This window comes from Dendrobates tinctorius, unplaced genomic scaffold (assembly GCF_039654945.1).
Source record: "Dendrobates tinctorius isolate UK_male_01 unplaced genomic scaffold, ASM3965494v1 ptg000133l, whole genome shotgun sequence".
In the NCBI taxonomy this organism is placed as follows: domain Eukaryota; kingdom Metazoa; phylum Chordata; class Amphibia; order Anura; family Dendrobatidae; genus Dendrobates; species Dendrobates tinctorius.
Genome location: NW_027361801.1, coordinates 44,064,945 through 44,088,724, shown reverse-complemented (window position 1 = coordinate 44,088,724; position 23,780 = coordinate 44,064,945). Strand labels below are relative to the sequence as shown.

Here is a 23,780-nt window from a genome sequence, read left to right as displayed (position 1 = left end):
CATATGTGATTGCCATAGATGAATGTTGATAATTACCGTGAATACAAGGCCAAGAGTGGACTGAAACTGATCATGAGCTTTTGACAGCTAAGATTAGAGTCAAGCTGCGCAAACTTGACTAGACAACAGGTCATTTTTTTGGAACAATCTGCACAACCGATTTATATGACTGGACACGGATGAAAGAAAGCGTGAGGAATTATGGACACATATAAAGACTATTATTGCCGAAGAAGCCAGCAAGACAAAGAAGAGGCAGAAGAGACCCTAAAGATCATTGACAAAAGACAAAGGGCAAAAGTTAAGAAGCAGGATGCATACAACATCAGGAAAAAACTAAAGAGAGCCATTGGAGCAGACAAAGAACTTTATTACCAAAAGATACCAAAAATAAGACACCGTCTTATATTAATTTTTGCTCCGAAAGTTGCACCATGTCTTTTTTTTTTTTGGGGGGGGGGTGTCTTATTTTCTCAAGAAAAAGTATTGACAATTTTTTTTTAACAAAAAAATTAACGTTTATTAACATACCAGCGTATGCTGAACAGTAGTCATCACAAAACAGTAGAATCAAATAAACTGAATTGTATCAAGAATTTCTTGTTACTACCGTATAATTACGGTATTTCCATGTACAACATGTAAAACAATGAACAATAGTTCATTTACTGATCTCAATATTTAATAACACAAAACAAGATTTATTCAATGACAACCATGTCATCATCTTCTGGGACATCATCATAACAATCTAAACTCTGAAGTTCCTGTGGAATTTCTTGTGACTCCATTTCTTTCAGAATCATTGGCCCATATTTCTCATGTCTAGCAATAGCACTGTCCTTAAATGAGCACTTCTTGTCAAGGTAGCCTGCTCGTAGTGCATTTACAATGCAAGTGTCAGTGATTTTCTCCCATGAATTCTTCACCCAAGTCACAATCTCTGGGTTTCACAAAGTTTCCACGTTGATTTCTCTCCATTCTATTTTCAATGTAGTCATTGATTTCCACACGCAAATTGTCCTTGAATGGCTTGTTAATGGTGATATCAAGAGACTGGAGATAAGCCGTCATTCCTGCAGGAATCATTATTTGATCTATTTTTCTCTCGTGAAGGAAGTTCTTCATGTCTTTGGCGCGGTGTGTGCTGGCTGCATCCCAGATCAGCATTCCTCTTTGGCTCCCTCGCATAACAAGCGGCAGCATTAAATCGACCCACTTCCTTATAACTGCTTGTGTGGCCCAGGCTTTTTCAGTTTCAAGAATATAAATGCCTGAAACACGTTCAATCTTGTCTTTCTTGCCCTTTGAAATGAGTAAAGGTGGGACTTTGGTGCCATCCAGACGCATCACCAAAATACAGGTAACACGTGCACTTTCATAAGCAGTGGAGGGAACGTACACTGAGGAGGCACCTCGTTGCTCAATTGTTGTTTGAGATGCTTGGCCCATAAACACTGCAGTTTCATCCATGGCAATCATGTTGGAAAGATTGTATTTAGAGAAGTCAGCGTCATCAATAAAGGTCTTGAATGCAAATGCGCGTTTAATAATTTCAGCATCTTCCTAAAGAGTGTTGTGGATCTTCTCAAAGACAGTTCACTTCGTTGAAGGAAGTTATCCAGCCAGTGTTGTGATGCCTTGAATTCTTCAGGGGCAATTTCAAACTGTGGTGCCATTGCAAGGGCAAATTCTTGAATCTGAGCCCTAGTCACAACCAATGTCTTTGCTCTCCTGCCAGCAACCCACTCACAGATCAGGTCTTCCAGCTCGGAATATAATGGTTGCCGACCAGATCCAACCTTGCGCTTTTTAGCATTTCCGCTGTCCACTTGTTGACTGAGGTTACCGTAATCTGCTTGCCATTTTTGGACCAATCGGACACTCAACATTTTCTCTTTGCAGAATTCATTAAGATTTTTGCCCCAAGATTCTTCCACGATTCCTTTTTCATACTCGACGCAATAGCTCTTTCTTTTAGCGCTCATGTCTAGGGGTAAAAATATACCGTATCACCATTGTTTACGGTATTTCTTTTACAGTACGGTACTTTACGGTAGACCGTTCAGCAGAAAAGCAGACAACAAATCAAAGTAACACACTACGGTACGGTACTGTAATTGCCTGACTCCCACACAGGGCCACAAAACATAAGGGCTCTAAAATGGCTCCCACACACTTTCTGGACACTGTACCGCTACCGTAACAGTCACCCACAGCAGTTCTTTTACTGTAGCAGCCCCATTATCATTTTGCAGCCCCAAATATTCCCATCATCCCATTGCAGCTCTCATCATCCCTTTACAGTCCCCAATACAGCACCCCCATCATTACATTACAGCCCCCATCATTCTACAGTACAGTAAAGCAGCCTCCATTCATCCGACTGCAGCCTCCCATCGTTCCGGTATCCCACTGCAGCCTCCCATTATCACAGTATCCCACTGCAGCCTCCCATGTGTGTACCGTACACACACACACCCTTACGCAGACAGACACACACACACACACACACTTTCACTTTCTTACTGGTTTCCTCCGCGGTGCTGCTTTCAGTGCTTTGGTGGTGCAGGAGCCCTGGGCCAATCAGAGCGCAGGAGCCCTGGGCCAATCACAGCCCAGGAACAATCAGAGGCTATGGATGACGTCAGCTGGCACATGGTTCCTGCGCTGTGATTGGCGCAGGGCTCATGGGCGGAGATCGGCACACAGCTCCGAGGCTGTGATTAACTCCTGCGAACAGCGCGGCTGCAGTGGCGGGCACCAGACAGTGGGGACAGTGGGAGGAGACACAACTGCATGCCCCATGCACAGAACAAGGTATGCCTTATTTTCGGGGGGGGTGCCTTATATTAGCAGGCACAGTGCTCCTCCTAGCATGCCTTACTTTCAGGGGGCACCCTATTTACGGGGAAACAGGGTATGTACAGAGATAGAAAGTGAACATCTGAAGAGCAAGACCAGGAAGGCATACATAAAGATCAAAGAGATACGACAAAAGATTTAACCAACAGTTGGAATATTGAAAGACGCAAGTGGGAACAAACTATATGAGCCAGAACAGATCATGGAAAGAATACATGGAGCACCTCTACAAGAACGACACTGTTACGGGAAGAAATTGAGATTGGAAATTATAGCAAACCAAACATCTTGTAAGACTTAAGCCCCGTTACACATAGCGATATCGCTAGCAATATTGCTGTAACGTCACCGATTTTGTGACGTAGCAGCGATATTGCTAGCGATATCGCTATGTCTGATACTTACCTCCGACCGGCTCCCGCTCTGCTCATCGCTGGTCGCGCGAGAACGTCCTGGACCGTTTCTTGTCGGGCGCTTCCTGTGGCGCCGACGAGCGACGCGTGGACGCGGGCTGGAGGATGTCAGGATCGCCGCGTCTGACAGGTAAGTAGCGATCCCCGACCCCTGCTATGTCGCTGGTGAGATCTGCCTGTGTGGCAGCTCACTAGCGACCACTTAGCGATGCACCAGCGATCCATATCGTTGTCGGGATCGCTGGTGCATCGCTAAGTGTAACGGTACCCTAAGTCGTGGCTGCAAGAAAGTTTCTGTCCAGAAACAAAGCACCTGGATGTGACAATGTCTCATTAGAGCTAATAAAGTCTTCTGAAGCGACCGTTAATCAGATGCCTTTGTTAACAGATATGGATAACTTGTAAATTGCCCTATTCCGAAGACGTGAGATGCTACCGACTGTGGAAACTATTGGACTATTGCGCTCATACCCCATGCCAGAAAAATAATAGTGAAGATTCTACAAAGACTGTTCCAGCCTTATTTAGACAAAGAGCTGCCAGTGGTACAAGCAGGATTCCGAAAAGGCAAAGGAACATGTAATTTCTAAAATTAGATGGATAATGAAAAGGCCAAAGAATACAAAAAGGAGATGTATTTTTGCTTCTTCGACTACAGCAAAGCCTTCGAGTGTGTTGATCAACAGAAACTTTGGAATACCATGAAGGATATGGGTGTGACGAACCTTCAGATCAGATGCATTAGGAACTTTTACATTAACCAAGAAGCAAGAGTCCGAACGGAGCACGGTGACACTGCATGGTTCAAACTAGTGAGGTGTCAGACAAGACTGCATCCTGTTACTATTTCTCTTCATTTTATATGCAGAAGCTATTTCCAGGAAGGCTTGATTTGCTTGTGTCATCAAGAAGTTTAAAGCCCATGGCACTGTGGCTAACCTCCCTAGATGTGGCCGGAAAAGAAAAATTGACAAGAGATTTCAACGCAAGATTGTGCGGATGTTGGATAAAGAACCTCCACTAACATCCAAACAAGTTCAAGCTGCCCTGCAGTCCGAGGGTGCAACGGTGTCAACCCGTACTATCCGTCGGCATCTGAATGAAAAGGGACTGTATGGTAGGAGACCCAGGAAGACTCCACTTCTTACCCCGAGACATAAAAAAGCCAGGCTGGAGTTTGCCAAAACTTACCTGAAAAAGCCTAAAACATTTTGGAAGAATGTTCTCTGGTCAGATGAGACAAAAGTAGAGCTTTTAGGGCAAAAGCATCAACATAGAGTTTACAGGAGAAAAAAGAGGCATTCAAAGAAAAGTACACAGTCCCTACAGTCAAACATGGCGGAGGTTCCCTGATGTTTTGGGGTTGCTTTGCTGCCTCTGGCACTGGACTGCTTGACCGTGTGCATGGCTTATGAAGTCAGATGACTACCAACAAATTTTGCAGCATAATTTAGGGCCCAGTGTGAGAAAGCAGGGTCTCCCTCAGAGGTCATGGGTCTTCCAGCAGGACAATAACCCAAAACACACTTCAAAAAGCATTAGAAAATGGTTTGAGAGAAAGCACTGGAGACTTCTAAGGTGGCCAGCAATGAGTCCAGAGATGAATCCCATAGAACACCTGTGGAGAAATCTAAAAATGGCAGTTTGGAGAAGGCACCCTTCAAATATCAGGGACCTGGAGTAGTTTGCCAAAGAAGAATGGTCTAAAATTCCAGCAGAGCATTGTAAGAAACTCATTGATGGTTACCGGAAGCGGTTGGTCGCAGTTATTTTGGCTAAAGGTTGTGCAACCAAGTATTAGGCTGAGGGTGCCAATACTTTTGTCCGGCCCATTTTTGGAGTTTTGTGTAAAATGATCAATGTTTTGCTTTTTGCTTCATTCTCTTTTGTGTTTTTTCATTTAAGACAAATTAAATGAAGATAATAATACCAAAGAATTTGTGTTTGCAATCATTTTCAGGAAGAAACTGAATATTATCTGACAGAATTGCAGGGGTGTCAATACTTTTGGCCATGACTGTATGTTAATAGAAAACAAATATATTGATTACTGACAGGTACGATCGGGACACATTTGAGATGGAAGATGACGATATGGAAATTGTAAAGGACTTCAGCCTACTTGGATCAATGACATCGGAAGTCAATAGGAGAATAGCTATGGGCAAATCAACAATTATATCACTGGGCAAGGTCTTCAAGTCAAGGAAAATTTTACTGACGACAAAGACATGGCTCGTACATACTCTGGTCTTTTCTGTAGAAATATATGGATGCGAAACCTGGACAATAAAGAAACAAGACAGAAGAATTCTCATTACCTTTGAAATGTGGTGCTGGAGAAGGATGTTATCAGTGCCATGGATGGCAAGAAGAGCAAACCAAATCAATTTTAGATCAAACCAAGTCACACGTGTCACTCGAAACACTGATCACCAAGCTATGACTTGCCTACTTTTGACACATCCTACGAAGAGAGCAATCACTGTAGAAGGGCATCATGATCATCGGAAAGCATAGAAGGAACAAGAAGAGGAAGACCAGTAAGCCAATGGTTTGATAAAATCAAGATAGCGGCGGCGAAGACCTTGCATACTATTAGTTTCTCCATACAGGAGTCTTGTTGATGCAGTCTCCACCAACAAATGATCGGTTTCTCCTCTTTATCCCCTGCATAGTCTTAGATATAAATGCACATGTTGGCTGCTTCTAGTCACCACTAGAGAGTGCTATCAAAATACGGGATTGCCATTATATTATTATTAGTGCCAACCTATTCCGCAGTGCTTTACCATACAGGAAATAACAAACAACAAAATGACATATCAAAAAATGATTAATGGGACAAAAGTAGAGACCTAAGAGCTTACAATTTTATCTGCTTATTTTCTGACCTGTAAGAGGGTATATCGCCATGAGAAAATAGCTGGGCCTCTAGTAGAAAGACTCCAGCATACATGGAGGGATTGCACCTTTTTTTTTTTTTTTTTTTAGGAGAAGGATTAGAAAGAGGTCTGGAAACTTTTTCACATAATTGTCACCTTCTTATTAGTTTGAAGGTTGACCTGTAGTCCTCTTCAGAAAAAAACGTAGTAGTCAGTAATAGTTACTTTTTAAAACCAAGCATAATTCTCCCCCTATGCTTGGTTTAAAAAAGTATCCATTACTGACTACCACATTTTTGTTCTTGATTTCTTTTACTGTTTATTAAAGCCAGTAAGTTGCCATTTGAAATTACTTTAGTTTTGTATCATGTCTGTGATCTGCTTTGTTTTAACAAAATTAAACAACTGAATGAACATCCTCCAAGGCCGGTGATTACATAATTTTTGCCAGGGGTGGTACATTACACATTTTTGGGATCCAGCATGTTAGTCTCTTGCAAGTTGTACACACTTCCTGTACAAAACCTTTGTAAGGTGGCTGCCTGAAATATAGTGAATAGGTATCACCGAGGTGCATATCCTCAGTGTTCTAAACCTGAAGTATTGCTCTAGTACACATGTAAGGCGGCCAGGGTGGTAGTTGTAGCAACAAGCTGTAATGGTACAACACCCTTGCGCCCCATAGATGAAACAGTCTTTTTCTGTAGTGTGTGCGATGCGTGCAGCAGAGTACTCACTTCAGTTGCTGGAGTCCTCTCGGTCTCTGTCACTCCAGCTTCATGTTTCCAGGTTCCATAAAACACTGCAGAGTCACAGACCTTTTCAAACAGTTCAACTTTCCTGATAACATGGGTACTCATCACGTTGGCAGCACAATTCACACAGAGCCGAATATCCTGCACTCTCCCTGTCTTCCAGGCAAACTCCATTCCTTCTATATCCTCTCCTTCATTTCTCCCGGCAGTTCTGGCCGTCTCCGTGGACAACCCGTGTCCCATCTGTACTTCATGCGTCACCAGCTGCCTGTCAGCCCCTCGTCCGGTTCCAATCGAGAAAGGTGTCGGGAGTGCCATTCTAACAATTATCGCCCCGGTCTTAGACCCCGGATCCTTCCTAGGGATGGTCCTGCTGAGCTGGTGCCCATCTGCACTATTCTCCAACTGGGGCCCCTTACTGCCATCCACACTTATCCCCATGGCCTGCAACTGTCTCCTACACTGCATGCATCCTGCTCTTGGGCAGACTGCCCAGGCTTCTATCTCTAATCAGGAAGTATCTTGACTATACTTCCCTGCTGTGTGCTGTTCCTCCCATTTAGTTAGCCTCTGTGCTGCCTGTACTCTATTATCACTCTATGCCAGTGGTTCCCAAACTCCAGTCCTCGCTTACCCCAACAGGTCATGTTTTCAGGATTTCCATAGTGTTACATATGTGAGAGAATTCCTGATGCCTTGACGATACTTCCATCACCTGTGAAATACTAAGGAAATCCTGAAAACATGACCTGTTTGGGTCCGTGAGGACTGGAATTTGGGAACCATTGCTCTATGCTATTCTATCCCTTAACTCTATAATGCCCCCTCTACTCTAACCATTATGGTTCTATGCTATCTAAGATCCGATCTTAACCTTAATTCTATGCAGTACACATTACATACACAATACAGTAACATAGTACATGACATCACAGTATATAAACATTTATAAACCAGGAGGTGCCACATGCAATTGTGCGAACAGCAACCAAGGGAAAGAAGACACTTGAGGTTCCCCGCCATCTCCTTACACACATAGTACTAAGAGAGGTTAATTGGCCATGTTAGGGCCGTGGTCACACTAGAGAGGAATAAGGACGAGTGAGAGGCGTTAAAAGCACGCATTACACACGGACAAATGATTCTCTATGGGGCAGCTCCCAACATCCGTATATTTCTCGTCCGCATTCTACGGTCTTTGCCAATCGCAGCATGCTGCGATTGTCAGCGTACTACGCCCGTAGTATGCCAATGCAAGTCTATGGGTGCGCTAAAAATACGCATTACATACGGACCACACATGTGACTTGCGTGAAATACGCACCCGGTGTCTTTTAGAAAAGCCGACAATTCAGTGCGCTATACAGTAAACTCACGATGACCGGTTTAATAAAGAAACGAAAGAATAGATATATACACATAGAAAATATATATATATATATATATATATATATATATATATATATATATATATAATTTTTTTTTTTTTTTTTTCTATGTCATTGAGACACATATATATTTATATTTCACAGAGTTTTTCATAGCAGAATAGCCGCTAATTCAGTTGCCGGCTTCTATCAAATAATTCCCCAACCCGACATGAAATGACACATGGTTTACATACAGTAAACCATTTGATTTCATGTTTTTTTTTTTTTATATGTCCCAATTAGATGAGGGTTTGTGTGCAAAATTTGGGAGGTGTAGGTGTTAATTTAAGGGGTTAATTTGTTGTAAAAAAATGTGTGGGCTCCCGCTGTAATTTGTCAACCAGAGAGGTAAAGCAGGTGAGTGAGGGCAGATTTTTATAGCCATGAGAAGGACCATTGTTTTTTGCCCCCCCCCCCGGCTACAAAAATCTGCCCCCAGACACCCCAGAAATGGCGCATCTACAATAAAAAGTGTCTTTTAGCGTCTGACAGCCGCCAAACATAAAAACCCGCCATAAATAGTAAATCAAACCCCCCGTTATCACCCCCTTAGTTAGGGAAAAATAATAAAACTAAAAGAAAATGTATTTATTTCCATTTTCCCATTAGGGTTAGGGTTAGGGCTAGGGTTAGGGCTCAGATTAGGGTTAGGAGTGTGTTGGGGTTAGGGTTGGAGTTATAATTGGGGGGTTTCCACTGTTTGGGCACATCAGGTGCTCTCCAAAGGCAACATGGCGTCTGATCTCAATTCCAGCCAATTCTGCATTGAAAAAGTCAAATGGTGCTCCTTCCCTTCCAAGCTCTGCCATGCGCCCAAACAGTGTTTTACCCCCACATATGGGGTATCAGCCTACTCAGCACGAATTACAAAACAACTTTTGGGGTCCAATTTCTCCTGTTACCCTTAGGAAAATAAAAAATTGGGGCAAAAATATCATTTTTGCGGAAAAAAATGATTTTTTTATTTTCACGCCCAGGCGTTATAAACTTCTGTGAAGCACTTGGGGGTTCAAAGTGCTCACCACACATCTAGATAAGTTCCGTGGGGGGTCTAGTTTCCAAAATGGGGTCACTTGTGGGGAGTTTCAATAGTTTAGGTACATTAGGGGCTCTCCAAAGGCAACATGACACCCGCAGACCATTCCATCAAAGTCTGCATTCCAAAACGTCACTACTTCCCTTCCGAGCCCCGACGTGTCCCCATACAGTAGTTTTCTCCCACATATGGGGTGTCAGCGTACTCAGGACAAATTGGACAACAACTTTTGGGGTCCAATTTCTCCTGTTACCCTTGGGAAAATAAAAAAAATGGGGACTAAAAGATGATGTTTGTGGGAAAAAATACGATTTTTTTATTTTCACGCCCAGGCGTTATAAACTGTGAAGCACTGGGGGGTTCAAAGTGCTCACCACACATCTAGATAAGTTCCTTGGGGGGTCTAGTTTCCAAAATGGTGTCATTTGTGGGGGGTTTCTACTGATTTGGTACATCAGGGGCTTTCCAAACGCGACATGGTGTCCGATCTCAATTCCAGCCAAAAACGTCAAATGGCGCTGCTTCCCTTCCGAGCTCTGCTATGCGCCCAAATAGTCATTTACACCCACATATGGGGTATCAGCGTACTCAGGACAAGTTGCACAATAACTTTTAGGGTCCTGTTACCCTTGGAAAAATAAAAATTGGGGGTGAAAAGATCATTTTTGTGGAAAAAATATGATTTTTTAATTGTACCGCTGTACGTTATAAACTTCTGTGAAGCCCTTGTGGGTTCAAAGTTCTCACCACATATCTAGATAAGTTCCTTGGGGGGTCTAGTTTCCAAAATGGGGTCACTTGGGGGGGTTTCCACTGTTTAGGTACATCAGGGGCTCTCCAAACGCGACATGGCGTCCGATCTGAATTCTAGCCAATTTTGCATTGAAAAAGTCAAACGGTGCTCCTTCCCTACTGAGGTCTGCCATGCGCCGAAACAGTGGTTCCCCCCCACATATCAGGTATCAGCGTACTCAGGACAAATTGCACAATAACTTTTGCAGTCCAATTTCTCCTGTTACCCTTGGTAAAATAAAGAAAATTGAACCTGGAGTATTTTTTTTGTGAAAAAAAGTTAAATGTTCATTTTTTTTTTTTAAATATTCAAAAAATTCCTGGGACGCACCTAAAGGGTTAATAAACTTCTTGAATGTGGTTTTAAGCACCTTAAGGGGTGCAGTTTTTAGAATGGTGTCTCTTTTGGGTATTTTCTATCATATAGACCCCTCAAAGTGGCTTCAAATGTGATGTGGTCCCTAAAAATAAAATGGTGTTGCAAAAATGAGAAATCGCTGGTCAATTTTTAACCCTTATAACTTCCTAACAAAAAAAAATTTTGGTTCCAAAATTGTGCTGATGTAAAGTAAACATGTGGGAAATGTTATTTATTAAGTTTTTTGTGTGCCGTATCGCTGTGATTTAAGGGCATAAAAATTCAAAGTTGGAAAATTGCGAAATTTTCAAAATTTTTGAGTGAAATTTTACCACTAACATGAAGTACAATATGTCACGAGAAAACAATGTCAGAATCACCGGGATCCATGGAAGCGTTTCAGAGTTATTACCTCATAAAGGGACAGTGGTCAGAATTGTAAAAATTGGCCCGGGAGTTAACGTGCAAACCACCCTTGGTAGTGAAGGGGTTAATATAACAAAGGGTTAATGTCACCATTCGATTGTAAGGTGACATTAAGCCGATTAAGAATGGAGAGGTGTCAATACGACACAGATCCATTATTAACCCTATACTAAGAAAGGGTTAAAAACCACACACAGACATTAATTAAAAAGTAATTTAATGAAATAAATACACCAAGTTTTTGACAAATTTTAATTAGTCTGGTAATCCCAAAAAAACCATGACCTGCAAAAAAAAAAACATAAAAAATCACCAATATCCTTACCTTTCTGCCGTTCAGTCATGTCCCATGCTGCAATCCATCAGAAGGGGTTAAATAGTTTACAATGAGGACCGCTGCTAATGCGACCAGCCTCACTGTAATCTACTACAAAATGAATTGATTCAGCTCTGCGCAGCCTCAATGGCTGCCTGTAGATGATCTAATTACCGTGTATTTAATCCTATCCTGTGTGATACTGACTGCTGAGCAGTGTATCTAATCCTATCCTGTGTGATACTGTGTGCTGAGCCGTGTATCTAATACTATTCTGTGTGATACTGACTGCTGAGCTGTGTATCTAATCCTATAATAATAATAATAATAAATTTTATTTTTATAGCGCCGACATATTCCGCAGCACTTTACATTTCAGAGGGGATTTGTACAGACAATAGACATTACAGCATAACAATAATCACATACAGTAGATTATAACAAATACCAAGAGGAGTGAGGGCCCTGCTCGCAAGCTTACAGTCTATGAGGAAAGAGGTAGACACGAAAGGTGGGTGGTAACAGTTGCCCTGATTGTATGGACCAGCCATAATGTTAAGTGTGTAACAGTACAGACACAGAGGGCTAATGGATGCATAAAGCATGTGGGAACATGATGCGGGGAGCCTGGTTATGGTAAAACTTTTGACTGTGCCACACAGGGATAGATTAGGTTAATGTGTTGAGGCGATAGACCAGTCTGAATAAATGCGTTTTCAGGACACGCTTAAAATTGTGGGGATTGGGGACTAATCGTATTGACCTGGGAAGTGCATTCCAAAGAATTGGCGCGGCACGTGTAAAGTCTTGGAGACGGGAGTGGGAGGTTCTGACTATTGAGGATACTAACCTCAGGTCATCAGCAGAACGGAGGGCGCGGGTAGGGTGGTATACTGAAACAAGGGAGGAGATGTAGGGTGGTGCTGAGCCATGGAGGGCTTTGTGGGTGAGGGTAATAAGTTTATACTGAATTCTGGAGTGGATGGGTAGCCAGTGTAATGACTGGCACAAGGTAGAGGCATCGGTGTAACGATTGGTGAGGAATATGATCCTGGCTGCAGCATTCAAGACAGATTGGAGAGGGGAGAGTTTGGTAAGAGGGAGACCGATTAGAAGAGAGTTACAATAGTCAAGACGAGAATGAATAAGAGAAACAGTAAGAGTTTTTGCAGAGTCAAAAGTAAGAAAAGGTCGAATTCTAGAAATGTTTTTGAGGTGCAGATGACAAGAGCGAGCCAGTGATCGAATGTGGGGGGCAAAGGAAAGCTCGGAATCAAGTATGACCCCAAGACAGCGGGCATGTTGCTGGGGAGTAATAGTGGAACCACACACGGAAATGGCAATGTCGGGTGTAGGTACATTAGTAGCGGGAGGAAACACAAGGAGTTCAGTCTTTGACAGGTTCAGTTTCAGATATAGTGAGGACATGATATTAGACACAGCGTTTAGACAATCGCCAGTGTTTTCTAGAAAGGCTGGCGTGATGTCAGGAGAAGAAGCGTATAATTGGGTGTCATCAGCATAGAGATGGTACTGGAAACCAAATCTACTGATTGTTTGACCAATAGGGGCAGTGTACAAGGAGAAGAGGAGGGGGCCTAGAACCGATCCTTGAGGAACCCCAACAGTAACAGTGAGAGGAGGAGGAACCGGCAAAAGAAACAGTAAAGGAGCGGTCGGAGAGATAGGAGGAGAACCAGGAGAGAACGGTGTCCTTGAGGCCAATGGAACGGAGCATAGTGAGGAGGAGCTGATGAGCCACAGTGTCGAATGCTGCAGAGAGATCCAAGAGAATTAGCATGGAGTAATGACCATTTGATTTAGCTGTTAGCAGATCATTAGAGACTTTAGTGAGGGCAGTTTCAGTGGAGTGTAAAGAGCGGAAACCGGATTGGAGAGGGTCGAGAACAGAGTTTTCTGAGAGATAGCGGATAAGACGGGAGTGGACCAGGCGTTCCAGGAGTTTAGAGATGAAGGGAAGATTAGAGACAGGTCTATAGTTAGCGGCACAGTTTTGGTCGAGGGATGGTTTTTTAAGTAGTGGATGTATGATGGCATGCTTAAATGAGGAGGGAAAAATACCAGAAGAGAGAGAGAGGTTAAATATTTTAGTTAGGTGAGGGGTGACAGCAGGGGAAAGGGACTGGAGGAGACGGAAATGGGTCACTGGTGCAAGTAGTTGGGCGAGAAGATGCAAGGAGCCTGCTTACTTCTTCTGTGACTGGTTCAAAATCAGAGAGTGAGTTAGATGCAGTGGGGGAGGGAGGACAGTGCATGGTATGAGGGGATTTGGAGATAATTTCCTGTCGGATCTGGTCAATTTTTTCTTTGAAGTAATTGGCCAGATCGTCAGCTCGGAGCTCCGTGGTTGGGGCCTGTACTCTTGGATTGAGTAGAGAATGAAAAGTGTCAAAGAGACGTTTCGGGTTATTGGACAGTGAGATGATGAGGGTGTTGAAATAGGTTTGTTTGGAGAGGTGAAGGGCAGTGTTGTATGTTCTAAGCATAAACTTAAAATGGATGAAATCTTCGTGTAGATTGGATTTTCTCCACAGATGTTCGGCGCACCTGGAGCACCGCTGCAGGAAACGTGTTTGCACCGTGTGCCAGGGTTGTCGCCGTCTGTGTGGTGGTGTTCTATGTATAGGAGGTGCAAATTCATCCAGGGCACTTTGAAGTGTTTCATTGTAATGCTTCAATGCAGAATCAGGACTTGAGAGGGAGGAGATAGGGGCCAATGAAGACTGCAAGTTCTTCATAAGTTTCAGGGTGTTAATGGCCTGTATGTTTCTATAAGTATGGACAGTGGGGGTGACCTGAGCAGCCTGGCAGTTCTTGATAGAGAATGAAAGAAGATTGTGGTCAGAGAGCGGGAGAGGGGAGTTTGCAAAATCATCCACTGCACAAAGCCGAGAGAAGACCAAGTCGAGGGAGTTTCCGTCTTCATGCGTTGGAGAATTAGTAAGCTGCGAAAGGCCAAATGAGGAGGTTAGAGATAAAAGGTGAGTAGCAGATGGGGAGAGGGGAAGAGCAATGGGGATGTTGAAATCTCCCATGATGAGGGTAGGGATGTCACAGGAGAGAAAATGTGGAAGCCAAGTGGCAAAATGATCCAGGAACTGATGGGAGGGGCCGGGAGGACGATACACCACCGCCACTCGCATGGAGAAGGGGGTGTAGAGTCTGACGGCATGGACCTCAAAAGAAGGGAAGACAAGTGAGGGTACTTGAGGGATAACCTGAAAGGTACATTTTGGTGATAGGAGCAGACCAACGCCTCCACCAGCTCTATTGTCTGATCTTGGGGTATGAGAGAAGTGTAGCCCCCCGTATGAAAGAGCAGCAGCAGCGGTAGTATCTGACTGCTGGATCCAGGTTTCAGTAAGAGCCAGGAGGTTAAGAGAATTAGAAAGGAAGAAGTCATGGATGAAGGAGAGTTTGTTACACACTGAGCGAGAATTCCAAAGTGCACAATTAAGAGAGACAGATGGCATGCAGGGAATATTAATAAGATTAGAGGGGTTTCTGAGTGTAGCAGTGGGGGGGTTTGACTTTCTATAACATGGGGGACGAGGGTTGGGAGCAATGTCTCCTGCAACTAGGAGAAGGAGGATAGAAAGAGTGAGCAGATGGTTAAGTGATTTGTGAGAGCGTCTCTGGTGTTGAATGGTGGGACTGGCTGGATCTGTGCAATTTAACAATGTGAAAAGAGCATGAGTGCTATACATAGGAGAGGAAAGAAGCGAGGGGCCAATATGGATGGAGTGTGGAGAGTTAATGCCAGGGCGGTGGATGTGTGTGAATGCAGCGGCCAGGATTAAAATTACACAAATGCATATGGTATATATTTGTTGTACTCCAAATGTACAGGGAGTAGATGTATATAAATGTCTTACCTGTCTCTTGCCCTGTCTAACTGCCATGTTATAACTGCCAGAAGTACTTTGATACATGTACTTAGATTACATGTGCATAAATGCCACCCCTGCATAAATGCTCCCCCTAGCTAGGTCTGAATATATAGGCGGTTAAGGCTAAGTTGTTTTTTTTTTTTTGTGGCTCTCTCTGCTCGTTAATCAATCACACTAAATTGAGACACCTTTCCTGTGTGATACTGACTGCTGAGCCGTGTATCTAATACTATTCTGTGTGATACTGTGTGCTGATCTGTGTATTAATCCTATCCTGTGTGATACTGACTGCTGAGCCATGTGTCTAATCCTATCCTGTGTGATACTGACTGCTGAGCTGTGTATCTAATCCTATCCTGTGTGATACTGGGCTCCCCCTGCAGTCTGTGTCATAGGATGGTCTGTGTTGGCATGGTAATAAATTGTGTTATTTCCAGCTTTACAGAAGGACGATAACACCATAGAAATAATAGGCCAAATTGTTTGGTGAATTGGAATGCGCGGGGTTAAAATTTCACCTCACAACATAGCCTATGATGCTCTCGGGGTCCAGACGTGTAACTGTGCAAAATTTTGTGGCTGTAGCTGCGACGGTGCAGATGCCAATCCCGGACATACACGCATACATACTTACACTTTTTCCCCATTATGTACCTAGGAGCAAAATTGTTTGGTGAATTGGAACGCGCGGGGTTAAAATTTCACCTCACAACATAGCCTATGACGCTCTCAGGGTCCAGACGTATGACGGTGCAAAATTTTGTGGCTGTAGCTGCGACGGTGCAGATGCCAATCCCGGACATACATACATACATACATACATTCAGCTTTATATATTAGATAATGTACATCAAAATAACTACAACATGGCCAAAATAGTCATTTTTTTTCAATAATGGTCTGTGAGCTACTGTTATTTAATGACATGTGGGTGTATGTATGTGTGTATGTGTGTGTGTATATATATATATATATATATATATATATATATATATATATATATATATATATATATATATATATATATATATATATACATATATATACAAACATTACATACATGCATACATACCTACCTAAAGCCCCCCGGTAAGCATGCATGTATGTAATGTTTGTATGTACTGTATATACACATACACACATTACATACATGCATGCATGCATGCATACCTAACCTACCTAAAGCCCCCCATGTCATTAAATAACAGTAGCTCACAAACCATTATTATTTTTATTGAAAAAAAAACAAAATCTGCAACATCTATCAAAATAACTATCCAACATGGCCGATAGTCAATATTTATCATTTGCTGAAAAGATCTGAACCAGCTTCACCGGCAAAAAAGAACAAACGTACATAATCGTCATTAGTTGAAACGAACGATTTTATGGTTGAAATGTGACTTTTCATCCGACTTTCATCCAATGTCTTAGAAAAGGTGGAAACCGTTAATACTAAGAATAAAGGGGATTGATTCACCTCTGCATCTTCTTCTACGTTTTTCCTGCAGAGTGTCCCTCCCGAGCATCCGGCTGTGTCAGGATCTGTAGCACAGCTTGAAAAATTTGGCAAAAAATAATAAAAACAATCAGTACTGCAGAACTGGTGGGCACCTAAGAATTTTTATCATAAAGTAATGGCATATACGATTATTGTACAATCACTTTACTATCACTAGTTGGCATCATTAATTAACTAATACCTATATCTGGGGATTATCTGAGCACTGTCTAGGAGTACAAAGTAGGCATTTTATTACTGTGATTGGGAGAAACTAAACCTCAACACTAAGGGCCCCGTCACACATAGCAACGCACCAGCGATCCCAACTACGATATGACCTTGTCAGGATCGCTGGAGTGTCGCTACATGATCGCTGGTGAGCTGCCAAACAGGCAGCTTCACTAGCAATCAGCGACATGCGGGTAACAAGCAACGCAAGTCGCTTAGTTACCACTGTGTACCTTAGTTACAGCGCGCTGGTGCAGGGAGCTGGTAACCAAGGTACACATCGGGTTACTAAGCGGCGCGCGGCACTTAGAAACCCGATGTGTACCTTGGTTACCAGCTCCCTGTACCAGCGCGCTGGTAACTAAGGTAAACAGAGGGTTTCTAAGCGCTGCGCGCTGCTTAGAAACCCTCTGTTTACCTTAGTTACCAGCGCCAGCTCGCTGATCGCTGTTCTCTTGCCTGTCACACTCAGCGATCAAAAAAATGTCCTGGCCATTCCAGGATGATCAGCGATAACCGGCAGGGGGGCCGGTTGCTGGTGTCACACAGCGATCTCGCTGTTGCGTCACAAAACTTGTGACTCAGCTGTGGTCTCGCTAGCGAGATCGCTGTGTGTGACGGGGGCTTAAGTAATGAGTGGCATTAACATGTCTCGCTTATGCTTATTATGCCTTTTTGTATTTTCTTATATGTGATTGATACTTGTGCTTGCATTAATGAAACCCCCTCATACCTGTTAGATAGTTTGCCAGCCCTGCCCAAATTGCTGGGTTCCGCTCTCTGTTCTTTAGGGCAGTTTCACACGTCAGTGTCTCCGGTACGTGTAATGACAGGATTCTCATGTACCGGAGACCCTGACACACGTAGACACATTCGAATGAATGTGTCTATGTAGATGTTAGCGTGTTTTCACGGACCGTGTGTCCGTGTGCAAAACATGCTGACATGTCCGTTTTTGGGGAACAGCATGGATCACACGGACCCATACAAGTCAATGGGTCCGTGTAAACACGTACCGCACACGGATGCTGGCCGTGTGCGTTTTTAAAAGTCAAAGAGTTAACATTGAAAATAATTTTTCAAAAACATTAACACACGGATAGCACACGGATGTCACACGGATGGCATACGTATGCACACGGACAGCTCCGGTACCGGAAATATCTGGACGTGTGAAACTGCCCTTACAGAGTTATTCCCATTTCTGCCTTTCAAGTCTCAAGTTGCCAAAACAGCAGAGGTCAGTTTGCTACCCGTTTTCCATATCCCAATTTCTAAAGCAATTAGGGGCTTATTCACACACACTTTTGTGTGCATTTTTTTCCACAGTGTTTTATAGTACTAACAAAGTGAATTAGATTTCTGAAATCTCAGGCACACGCGTTTTTTTTTTTTTTTTGCTGATTTGAGCCGTCAGAGCATGCATTTTTTTTTCTACAAAATCTGCAGCAAGTCAATTCATTCAGTGTGTTCACCCAGTCAAAATAAATGGGAAAGAAATCACAAGTAACAACACACATACCATATTTTTTGGACTATAAGACGAACAGGACCATAAGAGGCGCTCCAAATTTTCAATAGGAACATCCGGAAAAAAGTTAATGTGTCAAATGGGGGTCCGTCTTTCAGTTCGAATTCAGCTTACGGGGGGGGAGGATCGGCAGTGCTGGTGGAGGAGGTGTTCCGTAGTCCGGCGATCATATGAATCCCATCCCAGGCTGGTGTGGTAGGTGTAGCAGGTTTGGCGGTTCTCGGTGGTGCAGGGGCTCCGCCAACATTTTATAAAAGCCTGGAGCCCCCGCATATCCATTGCTGCATGCGATGGCCACAGAAAAATGCCCGCTAGAGGCGGCACATGGGCAGATTGAGATCTCGACAGGAGATTTCGTTGCCGATATGTCTAACTTGCACATGTGCTGCCTCCAGAGGCCACCGCATTGCAGCAATGAATGGAAGTATGGGGGCTCCGGGCTTTCACAAAGTGTCGGTGGAGCCCCGCACCACAGAGCACCGCCGAACCTGCGGCACTAGCCTGGGATGGGAGTCAGATCGTCGCCCTGCAGCGTCGGATCACCGAACACCCCGTCTTTCCCGCCCAGGGCCAGAAGAATTGTCCAACTCCTGGTGCTGCCACACTCCTGGTAAGTACATTCGGACTATAACACGCATCCCCATTTTCCCCAAAAAAATTTTGAGAAAAAAAGTGCGTCTTGTAGTCTTGATAAATTATCGTGTTTTTCCATCCTAGAAACACTGGACTGTGCACATGCCCTGACAAACACAACACAGAGCAGCTGGACTTGTCAGTTTAGGTGGCCGAGACTTAGTTGCAATTATTCCTGTTTTGGTCATGAAAGACAGAGATGGGAGTAGCTGCCTTTAGAATCTATGCATGCCTTTGTTTTGCCGCCAGAGATTGCCTTTCCTGTTTTTTAAGATGATTTTGTGCCGTTGCAATATGATTTAATTTTTATCTGAGTTATTTTTTTTTTTTGCTAAATTTCAAAGGCCCTCATGATTTCTCCTTGGAAGACGCCTTAGATCCCAAAAATGACCCAAATAAAGGAGGTAAGTCTGGCTGGTGCAAGACCATAGTGACCAAATGATGTTATGTCAGTTCCATCATGTCTAATAACCCTGATGATCTACTATAGGGGGATGTCAAAGATGACTGACAGCAGTATCAATAAAATCTGTAACATATACCTGCCCTAATACTCAGAACGCCAGCCCTATGCCACCCATGCTACCTCTGGTAGTCTTCTGTTTACATTAGCTCTAGTGGTGAAGTCCAGTACAGCTCATATGACCTCTGCTGCCTGTCACTGGCCTCAGCGGTATGCACTACTGAGGCCAGTGATTGGTCGCAGTGGTCATATGAGCTAATTGATGTCTGCAGGCAAGGTAAACACAATCTATAACAATTTTCTTGGGGAGGTTTTTCACTTCTAATGACTATTATTGTAGGAAGATCGGTTTTCTCTTCAGATTAAGGTCAACATCTTACCAGTTTTGTTCATGGAAACCAGCTCCGGGGTGAATGTTTTATTGGTGAATTGAAGTGATGCTTATGTGATATTATTTCATTAGTCTGCCCTATAATAACATAAAGAATAGTATTTGTCCATGTTTGATGATAATAATAATATTTTAAATAAATCAACACCATATTGGAGTTCTTTGGCTTCCCCTGACAAAATCACTTTGGGGGTCCAACTATTGGTGCTGTTGAAAATTATGGTGATGAAATCTTGTTCTATTTTATGGCTTATTTTAAAGATGCACTCAGCATTAAAAGGCAGCTTCCTTTTTGTGCGTCTGTTTTGGCCGCTATAAGATATGGCCACTGCCTATCAGGGCGTATCTACAGCATTCTATAATGCTGCAGATAAGCCCCCGATCCGACCTGCAAGAGAAGTAAAATAAGTTTTATTACACTCACCGGGGGGGCAGTCAGGTGAGGTCCGGTTTGATGGGTATTGCAGGTCCTGGTTCAGCACCTCCCATCTTCTTGTGACGCCACCCTCCTGCTTGCTTCATGGCTCCCCGACATTGCGCTCCTGCGCAGGCGTACTTATCTGCCCTGTTGAGGGCAGAGCAAATTCCTGCAGTGCGTAGGTGCTGGGTCTCTATGACCTTTCCCGGTGCCTGCGCACTGCAGTACTTTGCTCTGCCCTGAACAGGGCAGATAAGTACGCCTGCGCAGGAGCGCAATGCCGGGAAGCCATGAAGCAAGCAGGTGGGTGGGGTCACCAGAAGATGGGAGGCACCGGACCCGCGACACCCATCGGACCGGACTGCCCCCCGAGTGAGTATAATAAAACTTAATTTTTCTCATCTTGCAGGTCGGATCGGGGGCTTATCTACAGCATTATAGAGTGCTGTAGATAAGCCCTGAAAGGCAGTGGCCACATCTTCTAGCGGCCAAAACTGTTAACAGGTTCTCTTTAAGTAACATTTATCACTTGTCCAAAGAATAGGTGTATAGTATGGTTGTTGGAGGTCCATGCCCTGGGACATTCACCATTTACGAACGTATAAACCAGCGATGTGCTGATAAAAATGATTATTTTTATATCGGCGTAAAAGAGCCAATATTCTGATGAGTGGAATGAGCGTTTTGCCATTTCCAAATGTGATCATCGGCAATCGGGGTTTATCCGTCAAATTTTTTTTTTTTTTTGGATCATGTAAACCCACCTTTACTAATAAAGTATTAGGGTGCACCACTACCAATTATACATATTCAAATGACTTCTCTACTCTGTATGTAATGTTCAGGTGACCTCTTTGCTAGTAGAGCGCTGAGCGGCCTCACATTACAAATTATCTGCTTGCTGTACCTGAAATCTTTGTGTCTTTAACTGAGCACCTTTTTTACAGGATACAATTGATAAAAACACATCCCACAATTTCAAGTGAAAAAAGCGAAGGTTGCATTATTACATCAAGTCAATGTGACATTTCAAATAATAATGATTCATTCTGAAACTAATGACTTAGATTTGAAAACTCGCGTTTGCTGTAGTAAAGCAGTTACTGCTTTTTCACTTGAAACAAAAATGTTTGAGGGGTTACAAAGTGTAGTACCCCACATGGAGAAAACATTGTGCTTCTGGTCATACTGCCTGAACCATAAGTCATACACTGGATGCATATCTACAGCCAGGTATTTTTATTCTGAAACATTGCAGCATTTTAATGTAAACCTACTTTAAAAAGTCTTGGTTGACTAGTCAGATGAAGTCCATGGTCAGTGTCTCCCCACCCGATTCAAGTTGTGTGTACATAGTGAAAGACTTGTCAGTCACGGGTAGTAAAGCGGGGAGAAAAGTACATTTACTATGAAAAGCTACAGATACGGTCATATGTTAAAGTTTGGGCACCCCTATTAATGTTAACCTTTTTTCTTTATAACAATTTTGGTTTTTGCAACAGCTATTTCATTTTCATACATCTAATAACTGATGGACTCAGTTATATTTCTGGATTCAAATGAGGTTTATTGTACTAACAGAAAATGTGCAATCTACATTTAAACAAAATTTGACCGGTGCAAAAGTATGGGCACCCTTATCATTTTCTTGATTTGAACACTCCTAACTACTTTTTACTGACTTCCTGAAGCACTAAATTGGTTTTGTAACCTCATTGAGCTTTGAACTTCATAGCCAGGTGAATCAAATCATGAGAAAAGGTATTTAAGGTGGCCACTTGCAAGTAGTTCTCCTATTTGATTCTCCTATGAAGAGTGGCATCATGGGCTCCTCAAAACAACTCTCAAATGATCTGAAAACAAAGATTATTCAACATAGCTTTTCAGGGGAAGGATACAAAAAGTTGTCTCAGAGATTTAACCTGTCAGTTTCCACTGTGAGGAACATAGTAAGGAAATGGAAGAACACAGGTACAGTTCTTGTTAAGCCCAGAAGTGGCAGGCCAAGAAAAATATCAGAAAGGCAGAGAAGAAGAATGGTGAGAACAGTCAAGGACAATCCACAGACCACCTCCAAAGACCTGCAGCATCATCTTGCTGCAGATGGTGTCACTGTGCATCGGACAACAATACAGCGCACTTTGCACAAGGAGAAGCTGTATGGGAGAGTGATGCGAAAGAAGCCGTTTCTGCAAGCATGCCACAAACAGAGTCGCCTGAGGTATGCAAAAGCACATTTGGACAAGCCAGTTACATTTTGGAAGACGGTCCTGTGGACTGATGAAACAAAGATTGAGTTGTTTGGTCATACAAAAAGGCGTTATGCGTGGAGGCTAAAAAACACAGCATTCCAAGAAAAACACTTGCTACCCACAGTAAAATTTGGTGGAGGTTCCATCATGCTTTGGGGCTGTGTGGCCAATGTCGGCACCGGGAATCTTGTTAAAGTTGAGGGTCGCATGGATTCAACTCAGTATCAGCAGATTCTTGACAATAATGTGCAAGAATCAGTGACGAAGTTGAAGTTACGCAGGGGATGGATATTTCAGCAAGACAATGATCCAAAACACCGCTCCAAATCTACTCAGGCATTCATGCAGAGGAACAATTACAATGTTCTGGAATGGCCATCCCAGTCCCCAGACCTGAATATCATTGAACATCTGTGGGATGATTTGAAGCGGGCTGTCAATGCTCGGTGACCATCAAACTTAACTGAACTGGAACTGTTTTGTAAACAGGAATGGTCACAAATACCTTCATCCAGGATCCAGGAACTCATTAATAGCTACAGGAAGCGACTAGAGGCTGTTATTTTTGCAAAAGGAGGATCTACAAAATATTAATGTCACTTTTATGTTGAGGTGCCCATACTTTTGCAGCAGTCAAATTTTGTTTAAATGCAGATTGCACATTTTCTGTTAGTACAATAAACCTCATTTGAATCCAGAAATATAACTGAGTCCATCAGTTATTAGATATATGAAACTGAAATAGCTGTTGCAAAAAACCAAATTGTTATAAAGAAAAAAGGGTAACATTAATAGGGGTTCCCAAAGTTTAACATATGACTGTAGCTGGAAACCAGTGTCTAATTCATACTGCCCCAACTTAATGCTGAAAGTTCTGTTTTAACTGCCTTACTCATGGACTTAAAGAAGCTGATTTGAACTGCAGCTGTACCAAGAGTCCGTCTCCAATGTGAGCGTCTCTCCTCCCCCATACTCAGATAGTAAGAGTGTTTTGTAAAGTGGTGTGTGAGCTTGAGGGAGGAGGTCGGAGAAGCTCACATTGGAATATGGATTCTTGGTACAGCTGCAGTTTAAACCAGCTGCTGTAAATGCATTAGCAAGGCAGTTAGAACAGCATTTTCACATGGAGTTTGGGAGAAGCAGCAGCAAAATAAGCTAATGGAGTATATTACA

At 43.1% G+C, this 23,780-nt stretch overlaps 1 protein-coding gene across 5 annotated transcripts in view; it reads left to right on the top strand.

Annotated features, from left to right (window-relative positions):
• The window catches only part of CD99L2 (CD99 molecule like 2), a 200,324-nt gene that overhangs the window by 146,791 nt on the left and 29,753 nt on the right, over positions 1 to 23,780 (top strand). For 4 of the 5 annotated variants that reach the window (XM_073543615.1, XM_073543614.1, XM_073543613.1 and 1 more), the window contains one exon: positions 19,428 to 19,487. The exons of the other annotated variant lie outside the window; for it this stretch is intronic. In XM_073543615.1, the coding sequence (XP_073399716.1) occupies positions 19,428 to 19,487 (60 nt within the window). The remainder of the gene's footprint in view (positions 1 to 19,427; positions 19,488 to 23,780) is intronic. 5 annotated transcript variants of the gene reach the window in all.